The sequence below is a fragment of the Halichondria panicea genome, chromosome 5 (genome assembly GCF_963675165.1).
Source record: "Halichondria panicea chromosome 5, odHalPani1.1, whole genome shotgun sequence".
Lineage (NCBI taxonomy): Eukaryota > Metazoa > Porifera > Demospongiae > Suberitida > Halichondriidae > Halichondria > Halichondria panicea.
The window spans coordinates 2,104,377-2,125,485 of NC_087381.1; the positions used below are offsets into that span (position 1 = coordinate 2,104,377).

The window sequence follows — 21,109 nt, forward strand, 5'->3', positions numbered from 1 at the left end:
TGACTTAAAGTACTGAGTAGCCAGATAAAGTTTGATCCAGAGCCTATTTACTATATTATTATAGTGTACAAGTAGTGTACAAGTATACTAGCCAAGTAATTAATATTAAATATGAAGTTCTTTATAGGTCATTGTCAATAGTAAAACTCTGTCATTGGGGTCTGGAAGGCATTCTCTACATACATTTTTCATTATAATGTCTTAAAAATGTCGTTCTTCGAACTTTTGTGATTCTGTGATTCTTTACTCACTAATTCTGCAGTTACCCGTCGTTTATCTATTCTCTTACCCCTGTATAGGATGACCAGTGTGGCATTCTTCTGTTAGCAGTGAAACAAAAATAATAGAGGGTACACGTTGTTACACACTGTCAGTTTCCATCAAACATTTTCTTGTCACGAATCGTACACTTCAGTTACCTAGTGTGCAGACATGATCACTGCATAAGGCGATCATTGCACGTGCATGCTATGTCGGTATATTCACACCAGGACACTCCTAGCAGTTACCAGTTACCAGTTACCAGTTACCTCCTAGCACAGAGACTAATGGTTGCATGTGCAGACATGATCACTGCACACGCAGAGACTAATGGTTGCATGTGCAGACATGATCACTGCATGTGCAGAGACTAATGGTTGCATGTGCAGACATGATCACTGCACACGCAGAGACTAATGGTTGCATGTGCAGACATGATCACTGCATGTGCAGAGACTAATGGTTGCATGTGCAGACATGATCACTGCATAAGGCGATCATTGCACGTGCATGCTATCTCGGTATATTCACACCAGGACATGCCTATGTACATGCAGACATTGTTATTGAAATACACGGCGCGCCATACAACCCCATTAATAACAAGGGCGTCCTTGTTACTAGTCATCAATAATCTCATGAATACGCTTAAAATCTTCGATCCTGCTGAGTCAGCATTTTACCCATTCTTACTTATAGAGAGCTGCAAGGCTCTGCTAACTTGCAGCCATTAATTTTAGACCAGAAGTTTTGGCATCGATCGTTTATAACAACAATCATGGCCGATCAGTACCCACTATTTAAGTTTCCCTGTGATTGCATGCAGCAAAATTAAAAATGTTCATCATGATAATTATAAGTGTATAAAAGCTAGCTATTAGTAGTTTTATGTTATGTAGCTTTGGCATCAGCACCCGCTGTGCTTTCATTTAATTTGAAACACTTGCAATAAGGACAGCCAGTAATTTAATTGTCTGTTGTCACGGTATAGTCATTTCTTTCCCACAACACTGTTCTCAGTTACTGATGGAAGGTCATCATAGTGATGAGGGACTTCACCAGTGGGCATCATCGTGGGCACATTATCTGCAAAATTGCAATGAGAACAAGTTTGTTGATATAATTATATATGGCATCCAGGATAATGAGCATACAGCATTCATGCATGCATGTACATGCAGAGACTCCATTTAATTAGTCCTTATAGGTATAATTATACATGCAGCTATAAACAGTCTTCTCTAGCCAATGTCATGATTATAGTGTATAATTATATAAGGAATACACGGCACATCCAAATTAGAATCTGTCTACACACTTACTGAGCTTCTCTTTCTCTTGACTGTCCTCCCCGAGGCAGTAGGCACTCTTCTCAGTTGTTAGAGGGTCAGCTGACGGAAGGTTACCATAGTGATGAGGGACTTTAGTGGGCAGACACGACATAATTATAAACCACAACACATAAAAATGCTCACGTACATAAGGTATAGGATACATGCACTGACTTACTGAGCTGCTCTTCCTCTTGACTAGTGTCTACTAGAACCATACCGAGCTCAGTATAGTCAGCGATGGCTGTCAGTAGCCTCTCCACAATGGAGGACAGTTGTGAAAAGGTTGGCCTCTCCTCTGGGTCCTCCCTCCAACACTTACGCATCACAACATAACTGGGTGTATGGTCAGTTGGAAGTGAAAACCCACAACCTAAAGTAACTCTCTTAAGGGCTTGTGCAATTACAGGTTAAAGAGGGCCGGCTAATTATAGTAGAATGGTAGTAAGTCACATGACAATCCTTTCCCTGAGAGGCTTGCAAACAGTACTCAAATCAGCAGGTGCTATATATACCAATACATACAAACTCAGTACACTCACATCTCAGTGGCACAGGCTGCGTTTAGAGATCTCTCGAGTCTCCTCCCTTCCTCCAGCAGCTGGATGAGGGACAGTGGGTCTACGGCAGGGTAGGGGCACCGTCCTCCATTGAATATCTCCCACACAGTCACACCATACGACCACTGGGCACATAGACAACGAGTACAATTTGAGTGGTTATACACGTAATACAGGAGTTTAAATTGTTATGTGTAAGAAAGAGCCATCTATATTACATGATGTTAGACACAAGAAAATAAAGCATTGCATTAAGCTTAATTGTGCTGTATGCATGGGTATATCATAATTATACTCACCACATCAGTTTTCTCTGTGAAGATGGCATCGTTGAGACTTTCCAAGGCCATCCATTTGTAGGGGACCTTCACATTGGCTCGGTTGTTTTGTCTGAAGTAGCCGCTAGCATAGATGTCCTCAGCCAGACCAAAGTCCCCCACCCTGATACCCCCTCCCGAGTCCAGCCTATATTATTATGTTAATATGTCTATAAAGTGCAAGCACACTGAAACGATTATGTATAATTATAATTATAACGAGTGTATTATTGACTGTGATGCTGTTACAATATCGATCCCATCTACGTTCCAATGAGAGTTATCTAAACTAAAACTGTTTATAATAGCAGTGATGTATACAATAACAAACTAGGAATGTTATCACCCGGTTACCAAATACTAGCTTTAATAATGCGGATAATAACAAAGCACAATGAATACAACTTCCTACGTGGACGAGTATAATTATATGATAATTATTGAGATCTCTGTATATACAGTAATTACGTTAACTCACATGCAGTTTCTGGCTGCAAGATCTCGATGGACAAACTTCTGCTCGGCCAAGTAGGCCATTCCCAGTGCAATTTGATGGCACATTTTTAATAGCAGTTTCCTCACTGCCAGAATCTGTAGAAAATGGCACGACAGCTGATCAAATAATTTGGTGGTGTCGTCATCTGTAAATTTCGGCCCCATGGCACCGACCTCTTCTTACTTTGAGACTATAATTATACTCTAACTATCTTTGCTCATGCACAGATAATTATATACAGAGAAGTTAGACTATATAATCTTAGCTCGAAAATATACCACACACCTGATCAATCTCACAGTCATCGTCCAGCTCAAGGATGTCCCTCTCTTTCTTGAGGTAGTCGAAGAGGCTCCCGTTTGCCATATATGGCATCACTATGGCAATACCGGGGCCAGCATCGAGGCAGACCCCGATCAAGGACATAACGTGAGGATGGTGGAGGTCTTGCATCTTATTCACCTCACACACCATGCTCTGAACATCCGACAACGAGAACAGGCCTATACAGGGTAGACAATGATTAGCAGACTCATCACGAATACATCATGCAGTATAACAGTTAGCCAGAAATTGTGTAGGGGTCTAGCTAAATCAATGACAAAGAACATAATACACATAATATATGTTGCGGCTGACAATATGCTATAATAGGTGCATCAAGTTATATAATGGGATGTAACCTTTTAATGTCTTCACGGCCACTCCCTGCATAGGTACATTGTTCCAGTCTATCAGGACGCCCTTGTACACAATGCCAAATTCACCTGCATAGAGAAACCACCATAAATTACGTCAGTGAAATTCACATCTTTGTTACCTTGTCCAATTGTATTACTGGAGAGCTTCAATGTTGAGGATGGTATTTTGAATGAGTCTGGGATGGACTCAGCAATCTTATTGAGTTCTGATTCTGTGGATCAGTGAAGATTGCATGTAACAGAGACTATAAACATGTGATATGAAACTTACTAACGAGTGCAGTATTGCCATCCACTATCTCTTGATATCTCCTGTGAGTCATATATACAACCGTAAATAGGAGATAATGAACAGCTGCATACCATTTTATTTACCCAGTAGCCACGAGCTCCATGTTTTGTTGGTGCATTTTAATTGACACTGACTTCTTTTTTCGGTAGTTTAGATACAAGCAGATGAAAACTATCAGTACACACACGACCAGTAAAAAGATGATTGCACTTAATGAGATAATAATCTCCTGCAGAGGAACTCTATCAGTCACAGGAAGAATTACCGCTGCCACAGGAACTTTGTAAGTCAGTCGCTTATGCAGTTCTTGAGCGATGTTGCTTCCAACGGTCACCTAAAGGGACAGTGATGCAAATTACAGTTTATTAGTCACTCACATTTATGATGGATGTGTTTCCCCCTCCTGGAGGCTTGAAGGGGGCAGTACAGATGATGACACTCCTTCTCTCACTGGGTGTTAGGACACACTCTTCCCCTCCCACGGTCACTCGTATCTCACTGGTCTCCACTGAGTCAAGATTATCACCCTGCATGGATACACATGATAACAATAGGGTGAGTATACTGACTATAAAACATACCACAATACGTAGGAAGTTCACTGTGCCAGTGATGACCTCTTCAGAGGTCTCCAGTCTGAAGTTGGAGGGATCTGATTGGACACTGATGGGAAAGCACGCTTGTGTGGTGGGTGGAACATCATCAAACAATAGAGCGTAGTTCAGGGAGATCCCTGACACGTTGGGAGTGGAGCATGTGATAGTGGTAATGTTCACAGCGCTGCAGATGGTACCATTTCCAAGACTACAGTTGCTCCTCTGTATAGGGGAGAGTATAGCTATATACGTACATATCTTATATCACGTTGTCAAGATAAAAGCGATATATACGAGTGAGTAGAATATATGTCTATGTAACTTCGGAGGCGCTAGCCAAGGTAACCTAACCCAAGGAGGTTACAAAAATGCAGGGTCTATCTAACTTGGACATAATTGTGCATGCAACACTCCTTATTTATTGGCCACTTCCTGTAGATTATATGCTAAACTACTGTTTCAGCCAATCAAATTGTACAGTCCACTTAATCCAACATAAGCCTCGAGGTACAATTTGATAAAAGGTCGTCGTGATATAAAACACATGATTATTGCAATAATCCTTGTATGCAGGCAGCTCCCCCTCAGGCTTGTGCCTGTGTATTGCATACAACACACGATCTCATGCTATATAATTATATCTATTCAGTCATACCGTATAATTTTAGGACAAAAAAAGCCACGAACATTTCAGTCCCTGTTTAGTTCAATATTGCGGTTCTCTGTGAAAACTTTGTCATAAAATTCACATTTTAAATGAATTAGACCCACAAAAGTTTGATCTACCCATTATATGGTAGTTGCTGGCTTACCAGAGGAGCCTCAAATGGCTGGTAGACCTCTAACACAGGCTGTTGTACCACATCAAAGTTCAGTCCAGTAAAGGTTAGCATGATGCCTCCGCTGGAAATCGTGTTGCTAGGAAATACATTAATCACATTGGGGTTGTCAAGATAACTGAAGACTAGTCCAGGATTGCTGATTGTGGCAGCATCAATGCTCACCACCAGCATTGCATTAGAGGTGAAGTTTGCTTCTGTGGTAGTGCAACGAATCTCATGAGACTGGATAGATCTGCAGGGAAAGGTTTGAGCACCAGCTATTTATACAGACACTTACCGTAACAATACATTGCAGACATAGCTTGACCCACTGATGTTTAGAGAGACTCTTGTGTCCTCCTGGTTACCCACGTCCAGTCCAGTCCCACTCACAGCCACTATGGTCCCCCCGGCCATAGGTCCAAAAGTCGGCGTTACACTATTGACAGTAGGATACACTGCAGTAAACGAGCCAGCGTTTACGATGGCTTCTCTAGAGCCAATCGTTAGAGAGAAGTTTTTGGGCCCTTCAGTTCTTAAATTGGTGGTCATACAGACAAATTGGCACCCTATCTTGTAGCCAGTGTTGATAGGAGAGCAGGTCACACCCCCTAATGTAAGATTGGAGCTCTGAATGTCGGCGAAGGTTACTCCGAGATCAGTGCCGTTCACAGTGATTTCTGTACCACCCTGAACTGGTCCTATAGGGGAAGGTGCATAAGTCAGGATTCGTAGATATACAATAACACTAGGAACCAGAAGCAACCACCCTCTATATACAACTGCACATAATTATCAAACTACAATGTAAAGCAATCTCTAACGGAACGGCTAAATCTACTCCATACAACAAGCAGCTTCTTCGATCATCAGCTTTATATAATCAAAGACCAAACGGGCAGCCATGCACAAACTGAATTCAGCAGCAACATTTGCTGAAGTATATGCAATCTACGAAAATTAGCTGTAGCTCGTCCATGCAGCCTTTTTTAAATCCAAGCTAGGAAGTAGAAACGTTCTAAGGTGCAGAAATTGACTATCGAAAACCTCTAACTCAGAAGGACACCTCTGAAGATTCCACAATGGTGTCTGTACATACTTATAATTATTGGGATTCCACTGTTACAGTAACAAGCATGCTTACCAGACATTGGAGTGAATGAGTTGATGACAGGGGCAGGACAATTGTCCCCCTCAGTAATGAAACTATTAGAGCACTCTTGCATGACTTCACAACTACCCCCACACCACCCACATGGGAACTCTAGTCCAATTCCGGCCGCAATACATTCTAAACATCCACTGGCCAAATTACGACAATCATACAACGTCACTGTATGTGTGTGTGTGTGTGTGGGAGGGGGGGGAGTGAAATAGACCCGGTAAAGTGCATGGTTGACAGATGAGGGTACCTTCAGTTAGTGGCACAGTGCTGCTGAGTGTGTTGTTGACATTATTCACAGGCCAGATCACCATGACAACCATGACAACCGCGAGGGAACTACCAACCCCAGCAGAAAGTGTGAGCTATAATTTATACACAGAATAATTAGTACGTACAAGCATGCATGCAAGAGTAATTAGCATTTAGACTACACTACACCAGAAACAGTATTTTTTGTGCTGTATAGTTCATGCATTATTGTCACCATGCATGCACTCACATTCCCACTGCCCACTATACACAGGATGGTGTTCTCGTTCTCATACTGAGCTGTCAGATTAACTCCATTCACAAGACATAAGTACTCGAAGTCATCTGTCTGATGGAGATAGAAGCCATGGAACAATCAAGTACAGGGGTCATGTGACTTACAGGGGCGATGAGGTTCTCGGTGATCAGTCGAAGGTCCAGGGGCAACCTCACTGGTTGAGTAACAACCAGGCCTTCATACAGAAAAAAATTGACAGTGGGGTCAAAAGTCACATTTAAGAAAAATCGGGGATTGATTGACCTGGCTATCATAAATTATCTCCTTCGTAAGGCATTATGAAGGAATGCTCAAAATACCCACTTTAAACGAAACTCACTGTGTAGTACTCGGTGAACTAATTAAAACTATATGCATGGTTTTTCACATACCTCTGAGTGCCATACACCTCACTCCAGCATCTTCACCATGAGTACAGTTGTGGGCCACGTAGTCGCTACTACCGCAGTTTTCCAGTCTCTCCTCATTCCCGGTGCAATTCACACCGTTCAGTAGGATAAACCCCTCCCCCTCCCCGAACATGGCTCGGCCAAATGCTTCGGCACCTACACAGACACAATGATTTATTATACCTCGGTGCGCATGCGCAAGCAAGGTATACGGTAGTTTGTGTGTGTGTGTGTGTCTGTGTGTGTGTAGACTGCTATACAGCTGCTCAAGTAAGAGTTCTATATAATTATAGGCTTCTATAGTCATGTTTTCTTTGAATTTGTGGATTTGCAAAATAATGCTTGGTTCTTGAGTTATCAGTGTCTAACTATTTTATCTTTATGTTACGTAGCTTTGACACCTCCACTGAGGCATCAGCACCCGCGGTGCTTTCATTCAGAGTAATTATCCCTCCGGCTCAAGCATGCTGTATTCAGTGATCTGTAGCTGCACTTCTAAACTGCAAAATCACGGGTTGTGCCCTCATAATTACAACGAGAGCACTAAAAGTGCAGAACCCTCGGTGTTATAGTCAGGTTTACGAATGCATAAAGTTCCATATTTCATGCATAATTATGAAGAAATACCGTAGACGGGCATTATTAAGCGGAGGCACCTATTATCCCATGCACAGGAACGATTATTAGTATATTGAAGGGCACCTATTATATAAGGAAGCTTTTAGAGTGCCTTCAGTTTTGACAACATAATTATTACAGGCCTAGGATACATGCAGCAAAATAAATCAGTTTAGAGACGCTGTAGGATAAATACTACTGCTAGAAGTGATTAAGTAACAAAAGACAGGAGCTGGATCTAGCTCTTATCAACAATTGAAATAGCACCTAACATCGTATGCGTATGGTAGCAGCTCGGAGCTCACGTTGCAGTCCACAAGGGTGGGAGTGCTGGCTCCATGCATGTGGCATATAGAGTGCGCATGCAAAGGACTAGATAGTTTATTGTTTCAAATCAAAGCCGCATACATGTATCTTTACTGCACTTTAGCTTTTGCTTCCTTTTATAAGCTTTTATGAAAATCCCACAATTAGATATCTATTCTGTCAGAAGCAGATGAGGTGATGGAGCGTCTTACTCTAACTATGTAAAATTCTGTAAACACATGCAGCATGCACTAGCTATGGCCATCCATGCATGGGAGTAGACTCAGAATACACACACAAACAGACAAACTACAATGTATATATAGAGCACTAAAGTGCTAACCCTCGGCTGGTGACGTGATAATACAGATCTAGAAACCAGAGGAGTGATGACATATACATAATTGCAGTAGTATGATTGACTGAGTTATATATATATGGACTAGGATCACAGCAAAGAGCTTGGGAGTTTTAAAAGTATGGCTCCTGCATGGAGCCTGGAAGAGTCAGCAAAGAAGCCTTCCAAAACAACAATTTAATAATTGCCTCAAATGAAGGCCGCAGGCAGCTAGCTAGCCTCGATTCCAGGCCGCTGAGAAAGGCGGCCTGGTATACACTGTTTACGCATGCGCCAGAATTACCAAGAATCTTGGTAATCGTAAATTGTAGTATATTTATCAGTATTCTTATTCCACATTTAGTTGTAAAACATTGATATCCGTTTCATTTATAATGATGTCATTGAAAAAGAAATCTAGTCCAAGTTAATTGTGTAATGGCTGCTACCTTCTCTTCTGCTTTTGCGTACGCGTTATCCTGTGTTGGAAAACCAGGTCTAGTCTTGAAAGACAAGCAGCTGGAGGCGTTGAAGTGTCTGTACGCTGGTGTTTATGTGGGAAAGTCCCAGAGCAAGTCCATCTGCTTTCCAGACACTCCCTTTCTTGATTGATGTGAAGCTTGACAGGACCAGTGCACCTCTCTCTGAAAGAAGTGTTGTGATGAAAGAAGTGTTGTGATGGTGATTTCTCCTCTTGTTTCTCTGAGTGAAGCCATCTTCAAAGTGTTGGTGTGTCTGTTCGACGTTCAGTGCCATTCTCTCTGGAAGGAAGTATTGTTGTGACATTTGCCGAAAATTGGTCACAGAGTAAGTACGTGGTATCTGATCCGAGAACTGTGTGGCCTGAATGTGTTTACAATCCGAGGGACTTGTGTGTATCCGATCCGAGGGACTTGTTGCTTGAGTGTGTATCCGGACTTGTTGCTTGAGTGTGTATTAATAGATAGTGCTTTCAATGGTAAATCTATTGTGTAAATCAATAAGTAGTCCTCACATTATTTTACGTCACAGCCACTGTACTTATCCACATTTATTTTTTACCCACAGGTTTAACTAATTTCTTATGAGATTAATTTGTCGCCTGAGTGTGTATCCGATCCGAGCCTCAAGTTAATGAATAAATCTACAGAGCTGATGTTTTACTTAGCTGTCTCTGTCTACAGTATATACAGAGAGGTAGCCTCTCCTTTTTCTTTTTTCTGTTCTTTATCACAATAAGATAAATACTGTTTTAACGTTCAATGAGATAAAATACGGTAAATAATAAATTAATTGTCCACCCACGCGCCAACAGTAAATACCAGGCCCACTATTCAAGGGGCTGGAGTCGAGGCTAGCAGCTAGCCAGCAGCCAACGTGCAAGTTTAAGCTTCTTAGCTTTTATTCGACAATGAAGCTTTAACATCAAAAATCTGCCACTATTATTTGTTGTGTGACGGCTATCCATGCTGTAAACGCAGCGCTATGACATCCAGGTGAGTATATACTCAGAATACACAAACAGACAAACAAACCGAAGGACTACTATACCCGCTGGCCGCGACACGGCCTCGGGTAACATGACCAACTACTAGTATATAATATAGAGTATCGAACGTAGGAATACTGTGCATCAGATGTATTACATCATCCACACTTAGATTGGTCATTATCGTGCAAATTCCAAGCCCATGACAGATAAAGGAAGTCACGTTACTCTCTGCATACATCTGATACACAGTATGCCTACGTTCGATATTCTTGCTACAACCCGCGGCGCCTCGGTTAAAATAATAGATCAAACTGAATTAACATCAAAATCTACAAATCATGTCAGGCTCTTATATGGCAATAAGTACAATTGAAATACGAATAATTCCTTACCTTCAACAGAGTGACCCAACTGGTTGCACACAACTGTAGCATCCGGAATGTCCCAAGAATCGTCACAAACCGTTCCCCATATTCCATAAAAGCATACCTCCACACGACCTTCCAGCTCATTTTCACCATTCACAAGCCGCAAATCTCCCTCAATGCAGTTAATAGGTGCAACTACCGTCGGTAATATCACTATACCGTTCGTGTCGGGGCAAAAAACAATCGGATACTCTATGATATGAATAATTATATATGAAACTCAGATACACATTTCATTTAGCTTGCAATGGTATCAAGATTGGTGAAGCAAATCTAGCCAAACTTATCAATATACACCACAAGGTAATTTCAAGCTATCTTATTTGATTGATCTTCACCTTCGCAGGTGGGTGCGTCTGGAGTCCACAGTTCATTGTTTCCACAGACCCGAACAGAAGGGCCGGTTAAAAGCAGTCCATTATCACATGAGTAGAGGGCCACATTACCGACTGTGGTGCCAGAGGGTGTTGCCACATTGCCATTGGAGGGTGATAGGAGGCGACCACAGTCGACTATGATATTATATAGTAAGCACAAGTTTGTGACAGTAGATGAATAGACTGGATGTGCTATATAACTTACTTATTCTGAGACAGACTGGTACTGCTGGAGTCCATCCTTCATCACTGGTACAAGTACGAGTGGCTGATCCAATCAGATTGAACCCTGTGTCACAGGTGTACGTTGCCACACTTCCTTCATTGACACCACTGGATAAAGATAGAGCTCCATTGACAAGCTCAGGTAACTGTCCACAAGTTGGAACTGTGGATGAAAAACTAACATGATAGCGATATGAAAAGAAATCTATAAATGACACTATAAAGAGAACAGGGTGAGATCACACAGTTACTAAACATGCACTGATCATACACATTTATTAACCCGAGGCGCGTGGGCGGCCACGGGTTATAGTAGTCGTTTGGTTTGTTTGTTTGTTTGTTTGTTTGTTTGTTTGTTTGTGACAGGTGAATCTACTCACCTGGATGCCACAGCACTGCGTTTACAGCATGGATAGCCTTCATACAACAAGTTATTAATTTTAATAGTGGCAGAATTTCATGTTAAATCTTCGTTGTCAAATAAAAACGAGCAAAAGCTAAGAAGCTTGTGACTGGGTCTGCTTACCTGGATGCTCTAGCACTGCGTTTACAGCATGGGTAGCCTCCACACAACAAGTCAGTACTTCTAATAGTGGCAGCTTTCGGTGTTAAAGCTTCGTTGTCTAATAAAAGCGAGCAAAATGTAGCTTGAACAGAACTTGTACATGCGTTACTTATAACTGAACTGATCCTGTACCAGGTCCAGAAACAATGGAACAGGGTCACTAAAGTAGAAAGCTGTATATACCAGGAACAATATTGGAACAGGGTCACTAAAGCAGAAAGCTTGCTTTAGCTGACTGGGATCCATGCAGGACCTGGAGCCATACTTCTCTGAGACTCCATGCTTCTTTGCTGTGATCCTAATCCACAGTGCATATATTTATAGTACTACTACCTGTTCTTAAATGTTTCAGCATGCCTCCAGTCTGGTTTAGTTTTATTGCTCCTGAGTTGCTGTGCAAGTCATGCATGATGATGATAACAACATCACTATATGCACTGCATTATATCAGTCTTCTGGTTTCTTTATAATCATGTCACCAGCCGAGGGTTTACACTTTAGTGCTCTAGTTAGATATTGAATCATTGCTGATGATAAACGATGAGTTTAGTGTGCACAGTAAATATACCGTGCGTATAAAAGAAAAAAGGGCATGCAATCAACGTACCCTACGTACGAGCAAAAACCAAAGCCACAGACAGACAGGATATAGTACTATCTGCTACTATGTACTTCTTCACACAAACATTTTTTAATACTAAGAAGTCTATTTTTAGATATTACTGCATGTACTTTTCCACCGCCCTTTTAGTTTTTGCTCGCAAGCTGTTTCATGCACGCCCTCTTCTCTTTATACGCCCTTAGTATTCAGTATACTCGAATATTTTGCTTGTGAAAAACCTTTGCGAATGACTAGAAAAATTGACCCTTTGCAATCTAGGTTTGGTGATTTTATTTTTGCGAAGTAATCAACGGTCGCAAAGTTCGCATTATTATGTTTGATGCTTGCAAAACATTCTAGTAATACGGTACTTTGCTCAATTAAACTATAATTATGTATAGTTTACATGTATACATGCAGATCAATGGTGCATATATCTCCCATACAGATGGCAATGATGTCACTGTTACCAGTGATTCCCTAATGCTGTTCCCTGGAGTTTGGAGTGTCCCTCTAACAATTGAGCTCACACAAGATACCACACCAGAATCATCCGAACTATTCAACGTCACACTCACAGCTAAAGAAACTGGAAATAAGCACTGCCACTGTCACCTTACTGGACACAGATGGTAAGAGAGACTTAGTAGTTTCAAGTGGCCATATTTAATTAGCGTACGTACCACCTTACTTCCATACTCGCATATTATTAATTTCATGCATACACTTATTACGGCCGCGGCGAGCAGGTATAGTGTCATGTCCGTTGGTTTATTTGTTTGTTTGTGATATCTGAGCCTACTCACTTGGTTGCCATAGCACTGCGTTTTTACCGCACGGATAGCCTCTAGTCGGCCCTCTACTGTGGCACGGAAGGAGGTCGGAAATCATGCCTATCTTTACACACCTGGTTTTGGTTCATTGTCTTCAATCTGAATTTCCAGAACAGATGTTTCGATGATGACTCTGTCAGGAACTCCAGACAACAGAGACAGCTGCACTCCAAACCTCTCATTTATTTCACCCTCAAACACTCTATCGTCATTGACTACAATGAGTCCTTCGAAGCTTGGTGATAGTGAAGAAAGTGTGGCTGGCTCATTTAATACAGCCACATAATCTTCTCCACCTGCATGCATGATGGTGAATTGAGCAATGAAATTAAACATGCAGTGGAGTTATCTACAAACAGTTACGTACTGTTGCTAGAGTGAAATGTATACAGCTATAACCACAATCTTATACCAAATTAAAACACCACAGTATAATTATTATACCTAAGCAAAAACAATGTCACCGCGCGGCCAGTACCTGTAGCGTTAATGTTGTAAGTAGAGTACACTAGATCCACTGGTATCCCTAGTTCACCAGAGAGCAGTCTGATATTGAACCGAGCATTGCCCTCCCCCTCTCGAACCACATCGTTCATACCTACTATCTCAATCACAGCAGCTGGAAAGAAATAAATAGCGTCAAAATAAAAGAGCTAGCATAGTTACACTACATTACATTGATAATGTAATTTTAGATTAATTTGTTTGATCTACTGAACAAACCAGGTTACAGATTAAGCAGTAATGATAATTAACCTACTATCTAAGTCATCGATGGTGATCTGAGCCACGTCTCTTCCAATGACAATGTTCCCACTGGCACCGTCTTTTTGGGAGGTTGTCAAGCCGATGGAAAATGTCTCATCTCTCTCAACTAGATCATCTGGCAAAATTGTTATTGATACCGGAACCGAAGAGGGACCATCGGGACTGAACACGACTGTCTGGTTGATACCAATGTAGTCTAGATTCTCTGGGATAGAGTAATAGCGTGATTGCATGTCTCAAAACATGACACACTTAATTAAGCCTTCCCACAACAAAACTAAAGTAAAATTTCCTTTTAGAATTATTTGGCATCACCAGACATTACTATCTAGTACGTACCTATTGCAGATCCACTCCGACTTAACAGCTGCAATTCAACAGTTCTGTTGAGGACACCATACTCCAACGACACTTGAACAACAAACGCTTCGGAATCCGACTCGTTTGTGGAGTACGTTCCTTGTTGGAAACTGAACACAGCAACTGTAAGAATGAGAGTCAGTGAAGCCTATACCTGACCTATCAATGTACAAGTGCATTTTATGAAAAAATGGGGGGGAAATAGGGTTGGCTCATATCGGCCAAAAAAGACGCAAACAGGATACGGGTTAGGGTTGGCTATTAATTTGACATTGGCATGCATGGTTAGAGTGAGGTACAGTACTACTTCTCCTTCAGTTTTTGTAACTTATTATATAGAATACGGTAATCATATACATTGTTTTTCGACATTATTGGGCTGGTTATCTGAATGGTGATAATTCTCTGATTGGTATGCCTCATCAAGAGTCCAGGTTTAGACAATGGAGAAATTTGGCGAGAGCATGACTACAAACGTCATGCATTCATGCATATCTACATTTTTCGCAAAGAAGTTTTTTCTGAATTCGAACAGGTAATTTTTTCACACTATTTGGTGGTTTCCTCGGGCAATCTTAACATTTTGCTGGTATAATAGGGCGATGTTCAAACAGTACATGCATTTTGGGGGATATAATTATATTTGTGGGACATAATAATCATTGAGACTGTGCATTTTGTGCAACCCAGCAATAAGTGTTGACTGAATGTGAGTTTTGTGACAATTTTCCGTAATATATACAGTGGCATATGCAGTCCATCCATGCATGGTGAGTCTGGTGACATGGAGGACTGGTATAGACGGAAGCTGGTATATGGATCTGGAAGGGTACCATTGGGCAAAAAGCCAAATTTCCTGAGATGTACAGGACAGGTGTGGGAGTTTATCCCAGCTTTATTTTTGCGTTTTCTGCCTGCCCTCGAAAAACACAAAATTTTGCAACTCACGAAAATGTCTCGCTGTACGGTATATGGCAAAGTTAGACAATACAGAATCCGCATTACTTAGCCAGACCATAGATTGAAGAGAGAGGGATTGGCAATGGGGTACACTTCTGGTGCCATCTGTTTTTCCCCGCGATTTTAATCAAGGCTTACTTCTAATGTGGAGTCTGCATGGACATGAATAATTCATGAGAATTGTTTTTGCTGTCTGTAAAAAGTCTACAAGTAGTTCTGCTGCTAAACATCAACTTCGATTCACCTCATTTTGTGGCCATTTGGGACACAGCATACTATACTTAGTAACACATAACATACACAACCCTAGCTATATCATAATTATATATATAGGTGCTATAGGAACACAAGCATGAAAAAGTGCTCTGTGTACCTCTAGCTACTTCACAACAATCAAGGTTATATTTTCTTTCTTTCCAAATGCTATACTCACCATCATAATATTATGTTTAAGTGTTGGAGGGGTCTTTGACATTATAGACACAATAAGTTTCCTGGTTTTTGCGAGAGTTTTAAAGGCGAAACACGGATGGTTTCAGATCTACTATACGCAGTCTTCATTGTAGAAGAATCACGTGAATCGATTCCGTTGCCAATCCCTCTCTCTTCAATCTATGGTAAGACACTCCATTCCCTCATCTGCTCCTGATACTAGCTGTTTATGACGTAACGGATTGGAGTTATATACTCTCGCTTTGTTTCTACGCTTTTTGGTGCTTTCCTGGCCAATCCTCGCAACTGTTTCACATTGCAAATGTTTGTTTAGTGGATTCCCTTTCCTTTTTTATTACAATAAAGAAATGCGTAAGAGGAACGCCAAGAAGCAGTAGAAGAGAAGACTGGACTGGAATAGATGTCTATAATTATATGACAGATGTCAGTTAATACTGTATAGATGTACTTTGAAATGCTAGGTTAATTGCAAGAACATGCATGCATGGGGATTGAGGCCTATATGCCTAGCCAGTACATATTATCTAGCCAATATATCCAATGTGCGCACGAGTGAGCTATGTGACAACTGAGCTGTGTGACAACTGGCACGAATTTGTTGCATTCCTTTCCATATGATGCATATAAAGCTGATAGGCTCCATGCAAACAGCTAAAAGGTAGCATTTTTAACCCGTGGCGCCGCGGCTAGTAGTCAGTCAGTCAGTCAGTCTGTCTGTCTGTCTGTCTGTCTGTCTGTCTGTCTGTCTGTCTGTCTGTCTGTCTGTCTGTCTGTCTGTCTGTCTATCTGTCTGTCTGTGTATTCTGAGTCTACTCATCTGGATGCGATAGCACTGTGTTTGTACCATGGATAGCCTCAACACAACAAGGTAGTAGTTTTTAATTTGGCTGATTTTGATATTGAAGCTTCATTGTCGAATAAAAGTGAGCAAAAGCTAAAAAGCTAAAAAGCTCGAACCTGCACGTTGGTCTAGATGTACATGCGGCTTTAACTCGAGACTGTAAACTCACTAAACACCGAGGGTTTGCACTGCAGTGCTCTATGTAGAAGCCCCTGGCATACCACATAAAGCATAAATGAAGCCATTAATTTTGACCACAAAACTTCCAGGGCCGAATTTAGTTAATACAAAGAGACTTTAGTTTTTGTAACTGCTTGTGAATAGCTGTGCATGCACCAGACGTCCTGAATATACTTAATACCGACTACCGTAATTGATGTAATTACAGCGCCACCATAATTTAAGCGCCACATCAGCATCAGCATAATTTTTTAGGCCCTAAAAAAGCACCAACCGTTGCTGGAATTATTTTTTTCTGGCACTTATAAAAAGGCTTGTTTGAGACATCAAGACAATCATCCTGCATCTTTGACTTCTTTCACTTCTAAACAGTTGTCTAACCCATAACTACAGTCGATGAATGTTGTTCACGAGTCACTCAGCTCTCAACGGTGCAGCTAGCAAGTGAAACTGAGCTAGACCACGCCCATTTTCTCTACAAATTCTATACTATAGCTGTTGAACATAAGCGCCACCATAATTTAGGCGCCAGCTTGGGCTGAACGCAATTTTTTGTGTTCTAAAGATGCGCCACTCAGAAGTGGAATTAATTTTTTCTGGCGCTGTAATTACATCAATTACGGTACAGTTAATATCAAGACAGTATGTTTTACAGGTATTGGTGGGCAGGCGGGATCGAGGGCTTTAGGTAACTTCAGCCTTACTGTGCCAATATCTGGATACTGGCACAGTTTATATCACAGGGAAAATATTTAAATTTCCTGCTATAGTGACAGTGCTGCTTACAGTGCAGCCCTTAAAATCTGCACATTTCCTGAAAAATATCAGGTGTCCTGCAGGTGTCTAGCCTCGAATCCAGGCCGATTAAAATACGGCCTGGTATCTGTAATTAATCATAGGCGTGGCCGTCCACGCCTATGTACTACCTACTATTAGCTAGCTAGCTAGCTGTGGCCTTATCTATGGTGTTGTGTTGAGAAGGCTTGCACACGAAGCCATAAGAGGCTCTCATCTACTTCTATGAAGGTTGGATTGGTCGTGATGTTTTGAACTGGGTTTCTGATAGACTATGGCAAGTCTTTAACTTTGTGCTTCCAACTGCAACCATATAGGGCCATCGTAGAGGTAGATGTGAGCCTCTTCTGGTTTCAGAATAGTGTGCAAGCCTTCTTGACAACGCAATAGAGAACGTAAGCCACAGCTTCACATGCAGGAGACAGAGTTTAAAGACTATATGGCAAGTCTTTGACTTTGTACAACACAATAGAGCAAGAGACAAGTATTTGTTAAAAATAATACCGAAAGAAACTAGTAAACAAACTATAGTTTATGGTACAATTTTACAAAGGTTTACTAACGTGAATGAATTCCCCAGATTCTGGGGAACTCAGTTCGCGCATGTGCACTATCACCCATGCAATAGAGACCAGGCCGTATTTTAATCAGCCTGGTCTCGAGGCTAGCAGGTGTCCTGCAACCTACTTACAAAAGATAGTGCAACGTTTCCTGTACAGTTTCCTTTACCAATCATGAAGAAGTTCAGGAAATGTGTAAGATTCATAAAGGAACAGGAAATGTTGCGCTATCCTGAAAGTATAGGAAATTTAGATTTTTTTCCTGTGTATGATATAGTGTCATGCATATGGCATGCAGATATTGGCACACGGTTTCCTTTAACGTTAGAGGTCAAAATGTAAAGTATACTTCTAATATCATGCAGAGACTCTATTGCAATGTTCTATATTAATCATGAAAGTACTAATAGAGCTTCGTACTGGTATCACAGTGAGGCTTCACCATAATATTATGATGTGGATGTGTGGTAGGTTTAAAGTGGGTGTTTAAATTCATTAGCAGACATCGGTAATGTAGTACACAACTTCATTCGATTACATGCAAGCAAGTGGGCAACACATAATAATTATCCTTTGATGTATTTGAGCACCAGGCTGCACGTACTACAAATGTATATATGGACCTTCGTTAGTTTATACTGAGATTACTCCACCTGCGTGCACAATCATTATCCAGGAGCTATCTTGTTTGTCGTATTGATAAGACTCACCTTGTGCATGTGTAGAGCTTAATACCAGCATACAGATGGCAAACAGCAGCATCTTGGAGACTGATGACTGATTAATCCTCATTCTCTTGTGCAGGTATATAATCTGTAAGTCTTATAGCTGCATAGCCTTGCCATAGTACATTTACATTAATAATACATGTACATAAAATAATTTGAAAAGACACATTCACTTACATTCAGATCAGTTCTTGATTCTTTGATTCATTTGGAATCTGTCTATCACATTGCGGTTTATATAGGCGGTGTCATAAAATTCTTATCTGGGATTGGCTTTGTTCAGTGTTCACTCAATGTCAGGAATGGAAGTTAAATTTAACCATAACACACCCCTCGAATTCTTCAGCAGTCAGTGCAGGAAGGCAAACTGGGACACTGCACAACAATAGGTCAACATAATTATGGAGGAGTAGTGGATGATGTTGATTGAATGCCTCCTAGATAGAGCTGCATGCACAGCTCTACTTTACTACGAGTACATTGGTACCAGGACTTCAGTGAGCAAGGTGCATGTAGGTGCAGGTGCATGGACGATGAACAGACTCCCATTGTTACCAAAGTAAGTAATGACAGTAAGTTAAAATTATTAAGAACATGTATCGGTGTTTTGGAATCCTTCATTCGATGGCATCCCACTGAATGAGCATTCAAAAGCAGTAGTTTGGTTAGCCTCAGCGAGACCAGGCCGATTAAAATATGGCCTGGTCTCTATTGCATGGGTGATAGTGCACATGCGCAAACTGAGTCACCCAGAATCTGGGTGACTCGTATACTTTATAGTAAACCTTTGTAAAATTATACCGTAAACTAGTTTGTTTACTAGTTTCTTTCCGTATTAATTTTAACAAATACTTGTCTCCTGTGAAACTGTGGCTTATATGCTCTCTATTGCGTTGTCGAGAAGGCTTGCTAGCTAGCTGTGGCCCTCTATGGTGTTGTCGAGAAGGCTTGCACACTAGTCTGAAGCCAGAAGAAGCTCTCATTTGTACAGAAACCAATTTCAAAACATCACGACCATCCGACCATCATAGAGGTAAATGAGAGCCTCTTTTGGTTTCAGACTAGTGTGCAAGCCTTCTCGACAACACCATAGAGGGCCACAGCTAGCTAGCTTCATAGTAAATAGTACATGGGCGTGTATGGACCACGCCTATGATTAATTACACATGCAATAGATACCAGGCCGTATTTTAATCGGCCTGGATTCGAGGCTATAGTTTGGTCAACAAACCTCAACATCTATAATTATAGTCAAACACGTCTCCAAGGTACACGCGTACGCAAAGTGGGCTGTCCAGCACACATTCATGTACATGAGTTGATACTTCCCATCATTTGCTGTTTCCATTGAACCCAGTAACCATCGAATCTGAAACAAAGGCAACAAAGTTTGCAGCTCTAAAGCAAGTACAAGAGTTCTTAACGGGAAAGAAGTGGAGACAATAAAATGTTGAAATATAATTATATACTGTTCGAGAGATTATCACGGATAAGGCACTAAGACAGGTATGTCGTTACTTTTCAAACATAATTATTGGTACCATAATAACTATTATATTTCCTTATACATAGTCATTTGTAGGCTAAGGAGAAATTACTGGAAGAAAACCCTGAGTCCATCCAGGCTAATCTCAGCCACAAAGCAGTAAATTCTTTGTTTCACTACACGCTTTAATGGTATGAATGTATACCTGCATGTAAATGCATGAGATATATAAATTATTGATTATAATTATGACAAACAGGGAGAAAGAGGTACAACGAATACTCTGAGAAGATTGTCTTGGTTACAAGATGCCTGCATGCATTGTGCCGGTGAGTATCAATGATTAAATTGCGTATTAACTGCAGTTTCTATATTATAATTATGTTGACAGCATTGTTTCTTGCGTATGCTGCCCCCAACAGCATGTCGTGGATGAGACTAGATATGTTATTCCTGTAATTTTTCCTTAGCCTACAAAATAACTGTATCAAAGAATGCATAATATCAAGTATTATGTTTGAAATTGAAATGTGACGACATAATACCTGCATGTCTTAGTTCCTTAATGTCTCCGACAGTATCGTATGTTACTACATTTTGTTGTCTCCACTTCTTTGTTGTTTTAGAGCCGCAATTTTTGTTGCTTGTTTTTTAGATCCGAGTGAATGGTTGCTGGGTTCAATGGAAACAGCAAATGATGGGAAGTATTAACACATATATACATGAATGTGTGCTGGACAG

The 21,109-nt window shown here is 40.9% G+C and overlaps 1 protein-coding gene and 1 long non-coding RNA gene across 3 annotated transcripts; one reads left to right on the top strand and one right to left on the bottom strand.

Annotated features, from left to right (window-relative positions):
- Window positions 1-1,086: 1,086 nt before the first annotated feature.
- Window positions 1,087-19,175, bottom strand: LOC135336424 (hepatocyte growth factor receptor-like). Of its 2 annotated transcripts, XM_064532206.1 has the most exons (29): window positions 19,060-19,175; window positions 18,865-18,991; window positions 14,345-14,488; window positions 13,998-14,210; window positions 13,716-13,856; window positions 13,312-13,533; window positions 11,219-11,401; window positions 10,975-11,148; window positions 10,601-10,828; window positions 7,459-7,632; window positions 7,192-7,262; window positions 7,040-7,138; window positions 6,788-6,902; window positions 6,520-6,708; window positions 5,674-6,076; window positions 5,367-5,628; window positions 4,540-4,776; window positions 4,336-4,485; window positions 4,042-4,292; window positions 3,938-3,978; window positions 3,786-3,878; window positions 3,649-3,732; window positions 3,251-3,468; window positions 2,948-3,060; window positions 2,452-2,617; window positions 2,135-2,277; window positions 1,771-1,928; window positions 1,584-1,682; window positions 1,087-1,347 (listed from the first exon to the last, which is right to left on the bottom strand). In XM_064532206.1, exons 2-29 carry the CDS (start codon window positions 18,944-18,946, stop codon window positions 1,253-1,255), a joined length of 4,548 nt encoding a protein of 1,515 aa, XP_064388276.1. In that variant the 5' UTR covers window positions 18,947-18,991; window positions 19,060-19,175; the 3' UTR covers window positions 1,087-1,252. The 2 variants fall into 2 exon arrangements, with proteins under 2 accessions (XP_064388276.1, XP_064388277.1); XM_064532207.1 differs by lacking the exons at window positions 13,716-13,856; window positions 13,998-14,210; window positions 14,345-14,488; window positions 18,865-18,991; window positions 19,060-19,175 and having other exon boundaries at window positions 13,211-13,348.
- LOC135336666 (uncharacterized) lies at window positions 9,152-9,979 on the top strand. Its single transcript, XR_010394887.1, has 2 exons — window positions 9,152-9,695; window positions 9,785-9,979. It is a non-coding gene; the product is annotated as an uncharacterized LOC135336666 (long non-coding RNA).
- Window positions 19,176-21,109: the final 1,934 nt, after the last annotated feature.

Excerpts from the sequence above, each read along its gene's own strand:
- LOC135336424 (XM_064532206.1), bottom strand. The coding sequence starts at position 18,946 with ATGAGGATTAATCAGTCATCAGTCTCCAAGATGCTGCTGTTTGCCATC. Across the intron at positions 14,489-18,864 it reads AAGCTCTACACATGCACAAG|TTGCTGTGTTCAGTTTCCAA; the intron begins GTGAGTCTTATC and ends TCATTCTTACAG. Across the intron at positions 1,683-1,770 it reads TCAAGAGGAAGAGCAGCTCA|TCCCTCATCACTATGGTAAC; the intron begins GTAAGTCAGTGC and ends TGCCCACTAAAG.